At 50.9% G+C, this 14,193-nt stretch overlaps 1 protein-coding gene across 4 annotated transcripts in view; it reads left to right on the plus strand.

Annotated features, from left to right (window-relative positions):
* The first annotated feature begins 784 nt into the window (after positions 1-784).
* Positions 785-14,193, plus strand: part of LOC101395998 (mitochondrial mRNA pseudouridine synthase RPUSD3-like) — a 60,103-nt gene continuing 46,694 nt past the window's right edge. For all 4 annotated transcript variants that reach the window (XR_015552316.1, XM_087431552.1, XM_087431549.1 and 1 more), the window contains exon 1: positions 785-896. Coding sequence is in view for 3 of the 4 variants with exons in the window: in XM_087431552.1 (XP_087287678.1) it covers positions 800-896 (97 nt within the window). In the remaining variant the exon portion in view is untranslated. The remainder of the gene's footprint in view (positions 897-14,193) is intronic.

Raw genomic sequence — 14,193 nt, forward strand, 5'->3', positions numbered from 1 at the left:
GTCGCGGCGGCCAGAGCGCAGCGCGCCGGGTGGGGAGCGCGGAGCCTGGAGCCCACAGCTGCTGGTGGCTTACCCGTCAGATTGCCCGTCCGAGGTCGACTAGCCACGAGCCGGACACAGGGGTCCCGGTGCTGTCGCCAAATTTGTCACGGCCAAATAGGGGTCCTCGACTCGCCGCAAAGACACGCCAATAGTCCAGAGGCAAGGTGGTAGGAGAAAAAGGGTCTTTTATTATCATTACAGCTTGCTAGCAAGGGGGAAGATGGCGGACTAGTGTCCGTAAAGAACCATCATAAAACTACAAACTTTTGAAACAGTTATATAGGGCAAATGGGCTGAAAGGGGGGCGTTTTGGAATGTGACCATCTGTTGGTGTACTCCTTGAAACACCGGATCATCCCTTTTTCTTGTCACCAGCGATGGATACCAGCATAGGGGCTCTTTTCTGAAGGTCATTACGTTCCTGGGAAAACTTAAAGAACAAAACGTTACTGTCTTATCACAATAAGGAGGTTTATGTGTAAGCCCAGGCTGGGAAAGTAGCAGAGCATGCGTATTGGTCACAAGCAGCTGTGGACGTATCCAGGCTACGTGTAAACTAAAGCATTGCAGACTCAACAAAGGGCTGCCTTGTGGGTCAGGGTTATTTATAGCTCCAACGTGATTCCCTTCTACAAGATGGCTTGTCTTATGCTAACTTATGCTAACCTGTGACTACATGTCTATCATAGCTATTTAAGCAGCACTAACAATGGGACCAGTTATAGACATTCCGGTTCAAAGAGAGAGAAGATGGAAAATGGAGGCGGATGATGGCCCAGGGGCCTCTCGCCCCTCTCCCAAAACTACGGGGAAAAATACAGCAGAGCCAGCTCCTCAGCCGCTTCGTCACCTCTGTGAGCATAGGCTGACTATATTCTGGTCTGGTCTTTGGGGTGTTGGGAGAATACATTTGCATATCTTTGGATCAGTTGGTTAAAAGCAATAGGGAATTTAGTTGAAATGTAGCAAAAAGAATTTAGGTAGGACTTAAGAGTGATGTTTGATATGAAAAGGGTTTGCCAGCACCAGGAAAGGAAAAGCATGTGCTTCCAGCACCTGCCCTTCCCCTTCCTCAACACCAGGAAGTGGGGAATGCACAGATTTTCGCATTGGATGTGCCGCTTTCTAGCTGAGTGGAATTAGGAAATTCATGTCACCCATCTGAGCCTTAGTCTCCTCTGCTATAAAGTGGAGCTATTACTGTATACCTTATAGACTTGTGAAGATTCAGTGAGGATAGTGTGTGAAAAGTGTTTTTGTAGACTTGGAACTGTTTGCAAATGGCAGCTGTATTTGTGGTCTGGGCCCTGTTGTCCCCACCTGGGGTGGGGGGGGCTCCCAGGAGGCCTGGCTGCTATGGCACCTTCTCCTCCTCCTTTGGAATGACCCTCACCCCCAGGCTAATTGATGAACTGGCAGGTGTTTAGAGGACGAGAGGTACAGGGTCCTGTCTTGGGTGGCAAAGTGCAAGGTCATGGATGTCGCTACAATGGCCAGAGTTCTGGCCATGAGGAGGAAATCGTGCTGTTGGGATAGTCCAGTAGGAGGGAAATTTGGCCAGTCCATGTTGGTTCAGAAACCAATTTTAAAATGTTTTATAAAAGGCAACATGCCCTCCAGAAATTTAGCTCTGGAGGGAAAAATCAAATCTTGCACCACTGAACGCCTGCCCTCCAGCGCCCCCAGATATTTATGTGTGTGTGCACATGCAGGGAGACACACACACGTCCCTCCCCCGAGCTTTTCCAAACATAAACGGACTGTATTGACTACTCTCCTCGGACCTTGCTTTTGTCCCGTTAGACTTTGTTCACTCTCAGGGCGTAGAGATCTGCCCCCATTCTTTTTCATGACTGCAAGGAGTTCCAATATCTAGTCACCCATGGATGGATATCCAGGTCATTTCCAGGCCTGTGCTCCTATGAAAATGCTGCAGTTAATAACTTTATGTGCACATCTGCACACGTTTATGAATGTATCGGAAGGTAAAAAAACAGACAGTCCCGCCATGCTGACATAACCGCTATTAGCATTGGGCTGCGTCTTGTTCTTGTCTGGTATGCGTGTCTCTAGGGTGTGTTTAGCGGGTGTAGTCATGTTGTGCATAAAGTCTCTTGCTTATTTTATTTAACTGCATATTGTAAGTGTTTGCTTGTATTATGAAATAACTTAGTAAATTAATAAAAGTGACTATGAGACAGTTGGTGCTGGGCTCTGCAGATACAGCACTAGCAAGTGACTGCACAAATACTCCATTTGAGTCGTTATGACCCAAGTTAATGTGCTCATTCCCTCTCACTGTGTGTTCAGGGTATTTGTAATATCCTGCTGCATTGCAGAGAACGCTCAAGTGAACGTATTTGTAATTAAAGCTTTTTCAGCGTTTGGGTTTATTTCCAAAGGAGAGATGGCAGGAGGAAGGGGGTTGTATTATCAAAATGCTCTCCAGAGGGGCTGCACCAGTGATTGCCTGGGTCCGCTCCATGGGTTCCATCTAAGAGGGGAACTGTGGTTTGGTCAAGGGGCAGAGAGGAACAAAGGTGAAGATTATTAATAAAAGTGAAGACAGTGGGAGTTACAGTGGACAAGTCTGCCGTGCGCAGGGTGGACGGCTGCCCCTGTTCGGGTGAGGGTGGCGTGTGTATGCTTGGGCAGTTCCGGGGCCTGCTGGGTTAAATGCTGCTCTGCCCTGGCTGGTATCAAAGTTGGAGGGCTGACAGGCGGAGACGGGGCAGCATGAATAATTCAAGATTCTGAGACACAAAAAAGATTACTGGACAGAGGAAGAGGATGAACAGGCTTAGTTAGAAAATGTGTTTTTTTAAGATAAGATTTCAGAAGAGATACAGGAAAAGTCAGACACCAAAGTGTATAACTGACAATTGTCCTTTCTCCCTCGTCTAGAGAGGACACAGAGCCCCATGAGGGCTCTGTGGACCCAGGTGGCAAAGGAAGCACCATCGCCTGGCAGTGCTGGCCTTATGGATATGATTGAGGGGTACCTGCCCCCAAAACACCCCTCTCCTGCCTGCTTCCCACAGTTCCCAGTCACTTGAGAGTGCTTATTCCTGGGGGTTTAGAGGCCGCCCACCCTCTTCCTACCCCCACAGTGTGCCAGGTCCCAGACCCTGGCTCTCTGCAGTCCTTTTTCCCCAAAGAGGACTCAGGCAGTTGCTCAAATCGGGCGTTTGGCCTCCATCACTGCTTGGCGCAGCCCTCGGCATGACAGCTACATGGGGTGTGCTTTTTCCTGGAAAGGTGACCTGGTGTGGGCAGCCGCAGCTCTCCAGGACCCAGGAGAAAACGGCAAGTTGTCCTCAAACCAACTAGCGGTGTTCCCAGCCAGGCCCTCCACCATTTTCCTACAGGGAGTCCCAGGGGAACTTCTCCATCCACCTCAGACCTTGGGATCATGGCCATCCCTCTCCCCGTCAACATGTGACCAGCTCCTCCTGGGGGCTGGGAACTTCTGAGAGCAGCCTCCTCCCCACCAGCAGAGCACAGTGTCACAGGTCAGAGGCCATCCCACACGGAGCCCACCTGGCCACGAGGCTTGTGTGGCCCTGCTCCCTTTCCTCAACCCTGGCTCTTCCTGCAGGGCCCCAGAGCCCACCGCAAGGCCTTGCACACCTGTTTCTCCCAGCCTCTCCCTGCTCCCTTTTCATCCCTCCAACAGAATTCCATCTTGTCCCTTCACACATCCTTAGCTTTCCGACTTCCCTGCTGCCCTGTCACCCTTTCTGCATGTTCACATCCTTCCCAAGGGCACAGTTTGGCCTATTTTAACTACCACTTTCTCCTTAAAGCCCTCGTTGTATCTTTTGGCAATTGGTGGTATCTCTGATGTCATCTGAATTCTCCCAACAGTCTCTCTCTCCTCCTCTTCTCCTGGAACTTTCTCCTGCCTGCCCTCTTTGGGGGCTGTGTGCATGTGGTTGTGTTGTAGTTTCTCCCCAGCCCACAGCTCCTAGTGAGCAGGCACTTCCCTCCTCCTCTCTTTTGGAGAAGGGCAAGAATCTTGCCCGGTCAGTACTGAGTGTGGATGTGAAGACGGGTGCGTGGTGGGTGCACAGACAGATGGGTAGGTAGTTGGACAGGAGGGTGGGTGTCAAACACTGGTCCCTTTGTCCCTGGTGTCATCTTACCCAAGACAGATGGCCCCAGCGAGACCTCTGGGCCATGCTTCCTCCCCAATATTAAAATAGAAAACAGAATCATATTTTTAGGAGTTTGTTATATTTCTCAAATGAAGTCTTGTTTCTTGTTCTTAATTTAAAAATCCTGAGAGTTGAATACTTGGTATTTCTTCAAGAACAAGAGAATCTAAACCGAGTTGCCTTTTCCTCATGTTTGACATTGTGCTTGATTTATTATTTTTTTGAAGATTTTATTTATTTATTCACCCCCCCAAAGCCCCAGTAGATAGTTGTACGTCATAGCTGCACATCCTTCTAGTTGCTGTATGTGGGACACGGCCTCAGCATGGCCAGAGAAGCAGTGCGTCGGTGCGCGCCTGGGATCCGAACCCGGGCCGCTGGCAGAGAAGCAGTGCGTCGGTGCGTGCCTGGGATCCGAACCCGGGCCGCCAGCAGCGGAGCGCGCGCACCTAATCGCTAAGCCACGGGGCCGGCCCCTGTTTTTTTTTCTTTTTAGACTCTGGCTCTCCCTGAAAGGGAGGGTCCCCATCCGGAACTTAGCCAGTGCCTGGCACGCAGCAGGGTCTCTAAATACTCAGCAGAGTTGCACTGTGCTGAGCCGCCCAGGAGCCCTTGGGGTCCTTGCACGTGGAGATCGTCCTCTCCGTGTGCTAGCATGTGGAGATTGTCCTCTCCGTGTGCTAGAAGTGAGTCTCTAGCTTGGAGGAGAGTGACGCTGCTGTGCTGTGCCGGGTGTCCTCTCTGCTGTGGCCTTTTCCTTTTAGCCTTGGACTCTGGGGCTGGGCTCCCCCTTCCCTCTGTAGACGCTCTCTTGGGGGCTGACACTGAGTCAGACCAGGCTGCAGACAGCCATCCGCCCCAGGGTTCTACAGCAGGCATTGCAGGCAGAGTGCCATCTGGCTGCCATGCGGCTCTCCCTGATGTTGGGGGAGGGACTGGAGGGGTGGGATGTGCCCAGTCCACCCTGCCCCCCACTGCTGATGAGGTCCTAGCCAGCCCCTCCCCATCAGGAAGTGGTTTCTGTGGACTAAGCCCCCATCTGGTGGCTGGAGGGAACGCAGGATTCGTGGGGTCTACATCTGTGCGTGCCCAGAGAGCTTTTCTAACTTTTTTGATCCTCTGGGCAACTCCTGTGGTTGGAGGGAAGGATTCCCACCTGACAGATGGAGAAACTGAGGCTCAGAAAAGAGAAGTGGGTGACTTGGTACAGCCCTAATAAATGCATGGCTTTGCTCACGCCCTCGGGGAGCCCACAGCCCAACTGTGAGAAGCAAGATGGGAAAAGAACAGGCTGGCTTCACTTATGCCACAGACATCTTTCACAAGAAGTGTGTAAATTGAAATTTTGTAAAACTGGGCCCTGTGTTGACTATCCTGGGAGTGTGGGTTTTTTTTTCAAGCCTGAATAAGAATTGGGAAGGGAACTAACATTCATTGAGTCCATGCCAGGTGTCAGGCACTGTGTTAGTTGCTTTTACATACCCGATTTCACTCTTTAAGCAATAAGGATTCTGTTTGGGGATAGAAGACCTGAATTTAAGTCTTGGGTCTGCCACTTGCCAGCTGGGTCACCCTGAGTGAATCCCCCAGCTTCTCAGAGCCTCGGTTTTCTTGTCTATGAAGTGAGGGTACTGGTTTGTTGTTTCCCACACCCCCCTCTTCGTTCCACAGGCTTGCCTGAGCCCACGCCTCGCCGTCCCCACCTGGGACCGTGGCCAGCTTTCTCTGGTCTCCCAGCCTCCAGCGTGGCTCCCTCCCATTGCTGTTCACAAGTGGCCAGGGTGAACTCTCCAGGGAGCACGACCGATGGGGTCCTTCCCCTGGCTAGACCTTTCGCTGGCTCCCCATTGCCCTGGGATACACAGTCCAGGTGCCCTGGCCCTGCATTTGAGACCCCGGCTGCCACACCGGCCACTTCTCCCAGCCCTCCTTACCTCATAGTGGATGATTATGGTCCCCCCCCATGCCCCGCATTTCGCCCCTCTGTGCTTTTGCATAAACTTCCCTGGAATGTTCTCCCCACCACCCTGTTCTTTGTCTCCTGCTTGACCTTCAGACTCAGCTCAGGTCTCACTCTGGTCCGGAGCCCTCCCGTGATTCCCTCCCCGCCACACACAGGTTTAGGGGTCCCTTTTCTGTGCTGCTTCCTCCTAGCACTCAGCACCCCGTCTCCTGTTTGTCTGCTTTCCCATTGGCTGTGAGTGCCTCTAGGGCAGTAAGGGGTATCTCATTCACCTCTGTGTCCCCAGAGCCAGGCACGGAGTGGACAGTCAACAAATGTGGGATGTATCAGGTGAGACAGTGCAAACCACGGGCCCTCCATCCGCTGTGAGCTGCTGTGCCCGTGCTGGAGAGGGCAGCCCTGAGTTTGGTAAGTCACACACCTGAGTGTGTTCTCAGACGTCCACAGGGACCTGGCTGGAGATGCTTCCCCCGCGCATCGTTAAAACCAGCAGGCGGTCATCGAGCACCTGCTGTGTGCAGAGTCCTTTGCAAGCGCGGAGATCACAGTTCAGTGAGGGGAGAGAAGCTGTGGAAAGCCAAGGCCACAAGCATAGGCGGGGTGTCGGTGGACACACAGGCGTGTGGAGGGGCGCAGGGCCTCTGCAAGCAGGTGTGGTCGGACAAGGGCAGATTCTGAAGCTTATGCAATGTGAGGGGTCTCTTTAAGAAAAAGAACATATAATTAAGAATATAAAGTAATCTGCAGAGCCTTGAAGGGGACCCATTCAGGTGTGGGGCCTGAAGCTTAAGCCTCATTAGCTTCATGGTAGACCTGCCTCAGTGGGGTGGGTAGGAGACCTTCCTGGAGTAGGAGGTGAGGTTGGAACTGGGCCTGGAAAGGAGAATCCATCAGCCAGGGTTGCTGGGTCCTGGACAGTGTGAGGGGGTCGGGTCAGCAGACACTTCCTGGGTGTCTGTTCTCAGCTGGCAGCCCCTGCCCTCAGGAAGCAGGGTGGATTTACAGAATCTTAGAGGCCTTTGGAAAGGGCAGCGTTTCTCTGAGCCTCTTCCTTGTTTGGAGTGAAGGAGGCAGATGGAGTTCAGCAAGACCATAAGACGAGCCCTGTGGCGAGAGTGTGTGGTTGTGTGTCTGGGTCCAGGTGTGTCATCCTTGCCTATGTCACCTCCGCTTCTGGGTCTGAGCCTTAGTGTGTTCATCCCTGTGTGGCTCTGTGTGGTTGGTTCCCTCTGTGTCCCCCCATCCAGGCATCCCATTCCAGCCACACGTGGCCCATGTGTCCATGTGTGTCAGAAAGGCCTGGGCCCTCCTGCCCTCCTTGTGCCAGTTGCACGGTGGACGCTCCTGTGTGTCCCAGCACCTTTCGCACATTTTCACATCTGTCTCCCAGGCACAGAGAGGGCAGGAGTGAACCCGGTGGATGAACGTGTCTAATGAGTGGGTCCAGCCGCAGGTGATCTGTGGGTGGTTCTGTCTGGGAGAAGTTGATGGGAGGGCGATAGCAGAGTGGACCTTGGGCAGGTTGTTTCAACTCACAGAGCCTGTTTCCTCAGAAGGAAAATGGAGATGATGACGGTGTTGGCCTCATTAAGTGGTTGAGAGGATCAGACAGCATAATCCGTGAGGTGTGCTCAGCTCAGTGCTCAGTGAACCTTAGCTGCTGCTGCTGGTAGAAGCGGTGTGGGTTACCAGTGAGGCTGGAGTCCTGTGTTCAGATCCCAGCTCTGCGCTTACCCTGTCTGGCCTGTTTTTCCATCTATAAAATGGGCATGTTGCTACCTGCAGGATACAGTGGTTGGGAAGAATGCATAAGGCACCTGGCACATAGTGGGCACCCAAAATCATTGGCTTCTGCTTCTACTATTGCCTCCGCTGCTGCTGCTCCTATTATTCATGGCTGGCTGTGTCCGTGTGGAAGGGAGGGGGGTGAAAAGGGGATCGCTTTTCAGACAACCACACATGGAAACCACAAACAACCCCTCTCATAGCTCCTGGCGGGTTCAGATGTGGTGTGCGGTTATAAAGCCATAGTGCTCTTCATGAATCTCCAGCCACCGCATCCTCTCCAGCTTCCCGAGGTGGCAGCAGTGGCTCCGCCACCCCTCCCGCCTCCCCTGTGGTCTGGCTCACTCTGAATCTCAGAGCAGAGATGACAGGAGAAAGATGTGTCCGAGTTTCCTTCTGCTTTGGGGTCTCAGGACCGACGGCTGTGGAGCCCATCTTGCAGATGAGGAGATTGAGGCAACCCCAGCCACCGTTCTCAGCATCCACTGAACCTGTGGATGAACCACATCCAGGCCTTGGGGCGCCTCTCCCAACCCCCACCCCCAGTACATTAGAAGTAATATAAAATTATGGCTTAGTTAGCAAAAAAGCTCATTTGCCCATTAAGACTTGGCTACCGCAGCGTTCTCTGTGGTGGCAGCGCCTGCCGTGCCGTTTCCACCGAAGGTGTGGAGCACCTGCTGTGTGCCGGGGCACGGGCCATGTGTGCAGGGACAGAGAGGCCCTCACCGAAAGGCTGATAGGAGTCAGATAAATGAGCTGGGGCAGGACACTCGTTCCACACATATTTGTGGAGCACCTACTGTGTGCTCATGGAGGACACAAATGCATAGCAAGCCCCTGATTCCCACCTTTAGTCCTGTGAGTGATGGGGAGCTAATACGGGAACGTAGATAACTGCAGTCACAAAATGTAGACCGTGATGGGAGCCCCTTCCAGCTGGAGAGATGGAGGCTTCCTGAAGGAGGTGGTGTGTGGGTAGACCTTGGGAGTGAAGTGGAGGGGTAGGTAGGCAGGAATTCTGGAACAGCCTTGGAAGAGGCACAGAGATGGGAAGATACAGAGATGTGCATGGGCCAGTGAGTTGGTGGTTTGGCTGTATATGATGGTTAACAATGCCAGAGAGGTGGCAGGAATCACTAGGACAAAATTCCTCAGCTTTGCAGGGGGCCACTTTGGACATAAAATCCCAGAACATCACAGAGGGAAGGGCCTTCTGAGTCCTCTAATGCTCTTGTTTTATAGGTGAGGAAACTGAGGCCCAGAGAGAGGTAGGGGCCCACCCGGTGTCACACAGCAAGCTGGTGGCAGAGGTGGGACTAGAACCCAGGTCTGTAAGACCTTGAGGAGTTCTGCCTGATTCATTCAGCCCTGGCCTTGAGCTCAAACTGGTTGTAGCAAATAAAATTGCCAGACACTGTGCTGAGCAGTCCATCTGCCTCATTCCTATATATCAGCTCATAAACTCATCTCATAAACAGATGAGGAAACTGAGGCAGGGAGGTTAAGCAACTGACCAAGGGTCAGTGGGCTGACAAGTGGCAACTGGGTCCTGACCATAGGAGGTGGAATTTCAACCCTTGTGCCCTTTATCATTATCCTCTCCTGTGTTCCCAGACATGGCCAAAATGCTAGGGCCAGTGGTCAAAGCGAGGCCAGGCCCACATGCCAGCAGTGCGGCTGCTGCTAAGGCCAGAAAAGCAGGACTCTTCCTCTGCTGCCCGCATCGTGCCCCAAGTTGCAGAAGGCAGTGACTGTTTCCCAAAGTGGAACCTGAGGGACGACTGCACTGTGGGTTTGGGGCTCTGGCTTAGGATTTTTCTTATACGTTAAGTCTTTATGTTAAGTCTGTCATTTTATGAGGCTTCTGCAGATCTTCTAATAATAATCTTTTTCCCTAGACCTCTGAATCTCAGTTGATTATCTGAAAAGAAAGCCCCTTCCTACTTAACAATAATGTTTCTCTTTGGCTAGGAAAAATGGTAGTGTTTGTTTGGGGTCGGAGGAAGCTGAGCTGGAATCAAGGAAGACAGAATTCCTTGAAATCCTCATAAAACCATAAAAACTTCAAATCCACTAGGATGGCTAAAATGAAAAAGAAAGACAATAATAGGTGCTGATGAGGATGCAGAGAAGTTGGAACCCTCATTACATTCCTGCTGCCGGTAGGAATGTAAAATGGTGCAGCACTGTGGAAAACAGTCTGGCAGTTCCTCAAAACGTTAATCATAGAGTTACCCTGTAACTCAGCAACTCCATTCCTAGGTATATACCCAAGAGAAATGAAAACACATGTCCACACAAAGACTTGGACATGACTGTTCATAGCAGTGTTATTGATAGTAGCGAAAAAGTGGAAATAAGCCAGATGTTCATCAGCAGATGAACAGTTAAACAAAATGTGGGACAACGGTACAGTGGAATATTATTTGGCCATAAAAAGGAATGAAGTACTGATACATGCTTTACATGGATGAACCTTGACAACATTATGCTAGGTGAAAGAAGCCAGACACAAAAGGCCACATATTGTATGATTCCATCTATATGAAATGTCCAGATTAGGCAAATCTTTAGAGACAGAAAGTAGAATAGTGGCTTCCAGGGACTGGGGGGAGGGAGGAATGTGACTGACTGCTAAAAGGTATGGAGTTTCTTTTTGGGTTGATGAAAATGTTCTAAAATTAGGTGGTGATGATGGTTGCACAACTCTGTGAATATACTAAAAAGCACTGAATTGCACACTTTAAAAGGGTAAATTTTATGGTATGTGAATTATATCTCAATAAAGCTGTTATAACAAGAAAACAAATCCCTATAAAGCCACTGACACCATGTTTTAAGAGGAGGGGTGGGGATGTCACAGGGCAGAGAGCAAGGATGTACTTCTGTTTTTGCTTAGTGCAAGTGGAAATTGAGTTTTAGAGAAGCCTCTCCTTCAATCGTGTTTCTGGGAACCATTATGAGCACTATCCCTTGGCTGACCCTGGGTGCGGGGTGTGTTCCCTCCAAGAGGAAACGAAGCAGAGCCTCACTCCAGAAGTGAGGAGGCTGCAGGCAGGCAGCTGCTCTCAGAGCCTGGCCCCCAGGCCACAGGATGCGTGCAGTTTGGTCTCCACACGTGGTTTCACATCTCTGAGTGTTTTGTTTCTCCACCTCCATTCTACAGATGTGGAAACTGAGGCCCACCAGGGCGGTCATGTAGCCCAGATCATGCAGTTGGTTGGTGGTGAATCCAGGACACCCAGATCTCTGACCCCCGTCCTCTTGGGCTCTTTCCACTGTATCAGATTGAAGGTTCCCGTTAACAGTGCAGACGATATCTGTATCTCTGAAAACCTCAGTGTCCCTTTGAGAGTGGGGAATATGGGAGGCATCAGTTTTGTTGTTTTTTTTTTTGTGAGGGAGATCAGCCCAGAGCCCAGGATCCGTGCTAATCCTCCTCTTTTTGCTGAGGAAGACCGGCTCTGAGCTAACATCTATTGGCAATCCTCCTCTTTTTTTTCCCCCAAAGCCCCAGTAGATAGTTGTATGTTATAGTTGCACATCCTTCCAGTTGCTGTATGTGGGACGTGGCCTCAGCATGGCTGGAGAAGCCGTGCGTCGGTGCACACCCGGGATCTGAACCCGGGCCGCCAGCAGCGGAGCGAGCGCACGTAACTGCTAAGCCACAGGGCAGGCCCAGGGAGGCATCAGTTTTGAGTGACAGGGAAGTATCAGCAGGAGGTGCTACCTGGGGAAGGCCTGGAGGGATCCTTTGAGTGAACTCCGAAGGTGCCAGGGGGTTGGGAGTATGGGGAGTAGGCAAGGGACAGGACTGAATGCCTGAGGGTTTGGAAATCACTGATTCTGTACCCAGCCCTCCTCTCTGTCTACTTCCAAGCTCTTTCAGCTGCTCTGCTAATTAGGATAGTCATATTCGCCGAGGCAGCCATCCTGCCTCCTCCATCTCGAACTTTCCACCTCTCAGAGAGGTCAACCCTGAAGCCCCCTGCCCCTCCCCGCTGAGCTGTCAGGCTTCAGAAAGGCCCCAGCCTATATCGGAGAAGCCAAAGGATGTCACCTCTGCAGTCTGGCCTGCTTTATGCGTACCGCACAGCAAGGATGGAGCTCGGGGACAGAGCGCCCGCTGAGAGGTTCCCCGTGGGGGAAGCGTTCCTTTTTTATGAGTTACTGGGCCATTTTGGCTGTGCTCGGGGTTGTGGCTCCCAGCGAGTGTCACATAGGACAGGATTTAACGGGCAGCGTTGGACAACCCTGGGGACGAGTTACAGAGTGCTCATCCTCCCACGTGGATGCACGTGTCCTTTTATGACTCTCGGCTGCTGGAAAGGACTGTGCTCTTTGGAGCGTCGTTGAAGGTAACGAGCTCTGGGCAGCTATAATTTATGTTCCCTTTAAAGCATCAGTTGACCCAGAGGGAGGACACGGAGTGGAGACTAGTCTGGGGGTTTAGAACTTGGCTCTTCTGCAGGCTCTTCTGGGCTGGCCAGAAAGGACCTATTGTGTGCCAGGCAGTGGCTGCTTTCACCATCGTGCTCTCATTTAGTCTCACAATGAACCTACATAGTCATCCCCGCTTTACAGATAAAAAACAGAGAGGGTGGGTGCCTGGCCTGAGGTCACACAGTGACTCTCCTCTATCTGATGCCAAAGTTCTCTGCCACTTGGTCTCTACACTTACAGGGCTGACCGCCTGGCCCTTTTGCCTGTCTTCCCTGGCATGTTTCATCACCCCTGATTTACAGATTAAAAACAGTAAAAAAAAAAACCTGAGGCATGGAAAAGTTAAGTAACTTGCTTGAAGTGGTAGAGCTGGGATTCAAAACAGTCTGACTTCAGAGTCCACCCTCTTACCTAGCACTTTGCACTGTGCTTTCTTTGAGGCCAGAGAGAGTGCTTTAGTCATCTTTGTTACTCCATGTGTTAACTCCTTGAAGTAGGTGCTGATCCATATTTGTTGAATAGATGAGTGAGGGAATGGGTGGCTGGAAGGATGGATGATTGGATGGCTGGATAGCTGGGTGGGTAGATGGAAGGATGGGTGGGTGGATGGAGGCATGGATGGGTGAGAGGGGATGGGTAGTTGGATAGATGAATGGGTGGATGGCTGGAGGGAGTGGGGGAGGGAGGGAGAGATGGGTGGGTGAGTGGATGGATGGGTGAGGGGATGAAAGAATATATGATGGGTAGGTGGTTGGGTTAGATGGCTTTCTCATATGCAGCATATTGGTATGTTCACAGAAGCTGTCTGGAGACAATGCCTCATTTAGTTATGATTTTAATGGGTGTTTTGACTAGAGAGGCTATGGAACAAAGACAGTGACTGCTTGCTTGCCACTGTATTACCAGTACCTAGAGCACAGAGTCTGGAGCACAGAGAGCTCTTAATAGGTATTTTTTGAATGACTGGAAAACCAGACAGATGGGTACCAGATAGCCAACAATATAGAGCCTTCCTTAGACCGTACTGTGCAAAGGACCCATCTCAGAGGTTTATGTTGACAGACTGGGGAGATGCAAGGGTAATATGCAAGGGTTCCCAGTCTCTTTCCCCAAGGGAAGAAGTGGCTATTCACCCAGGACACAAGTTCTTCCAGGGCCTGTCAGAGCATTTGGGCAGAAGTTGTTAATAAAACATTTCTTGGAGGTCTTTGCTTCCCCTGTATTTGAAGATCAGCCTGGTAGCAAATATCAAGGATCTGTAGGGTCAGCTCTGTTGACACTTGTGGTCTTAGAATATTTTAATTTGCTAATGTAACGAATGACTTCTGTCCAGGATAAGGTCTGTCGCTACAGCTTTTGTTGAATCTGCAAAGGCACTGGATTATTCTTGCTCTTTATGTTGTGAAAGCATGTTTTTAATGGCAATTTACCCCCATTTGTTGTGCTCGCAGTCCCTAAATAGAACATTGAAATAAATGAGCCAGAAATATCATCAGAGCACCGGAACTCTTGTCTCCTGCCTTCCATTTTAGTGATCTTTCCAGAAAACAGAAGTCAGAGGAAGAAGTAGATTAAAAAGAGCATGGGCCCCGTTTCTGGCCAAAGCTGAGGTTGTATTGAGGACAGACGGTTGGGGGGTCAAAGGTGACTGGGTTTATCTCTGGGACGTCTGGGCATCTCCGACGGTGAGCAAGATCATTGGAGTCAACGTTATAGATTAGTTCAAACTATAGATTTTGAAGTGTTACGAGAATACACAGTGACTTCACAGGTGTTATTCCTTAGGGTGAGACGATAGTA

The sequence above is a fragment of the Ceratotherium simum genome, chromosome 5, assembly GCF_057802395.1.
Source record: "Ceratotherium simum simum isolate JZ-2026a chromosome 5, ASM5780239v1, whole genome shotgun sequence".
Lineage (NCBI taxonomy): Eukaryota > Metazoa > Chordata > Mammalia > Perissodactyla > Rhinocerotidae > Ceratotherium > Ceratotherium simum.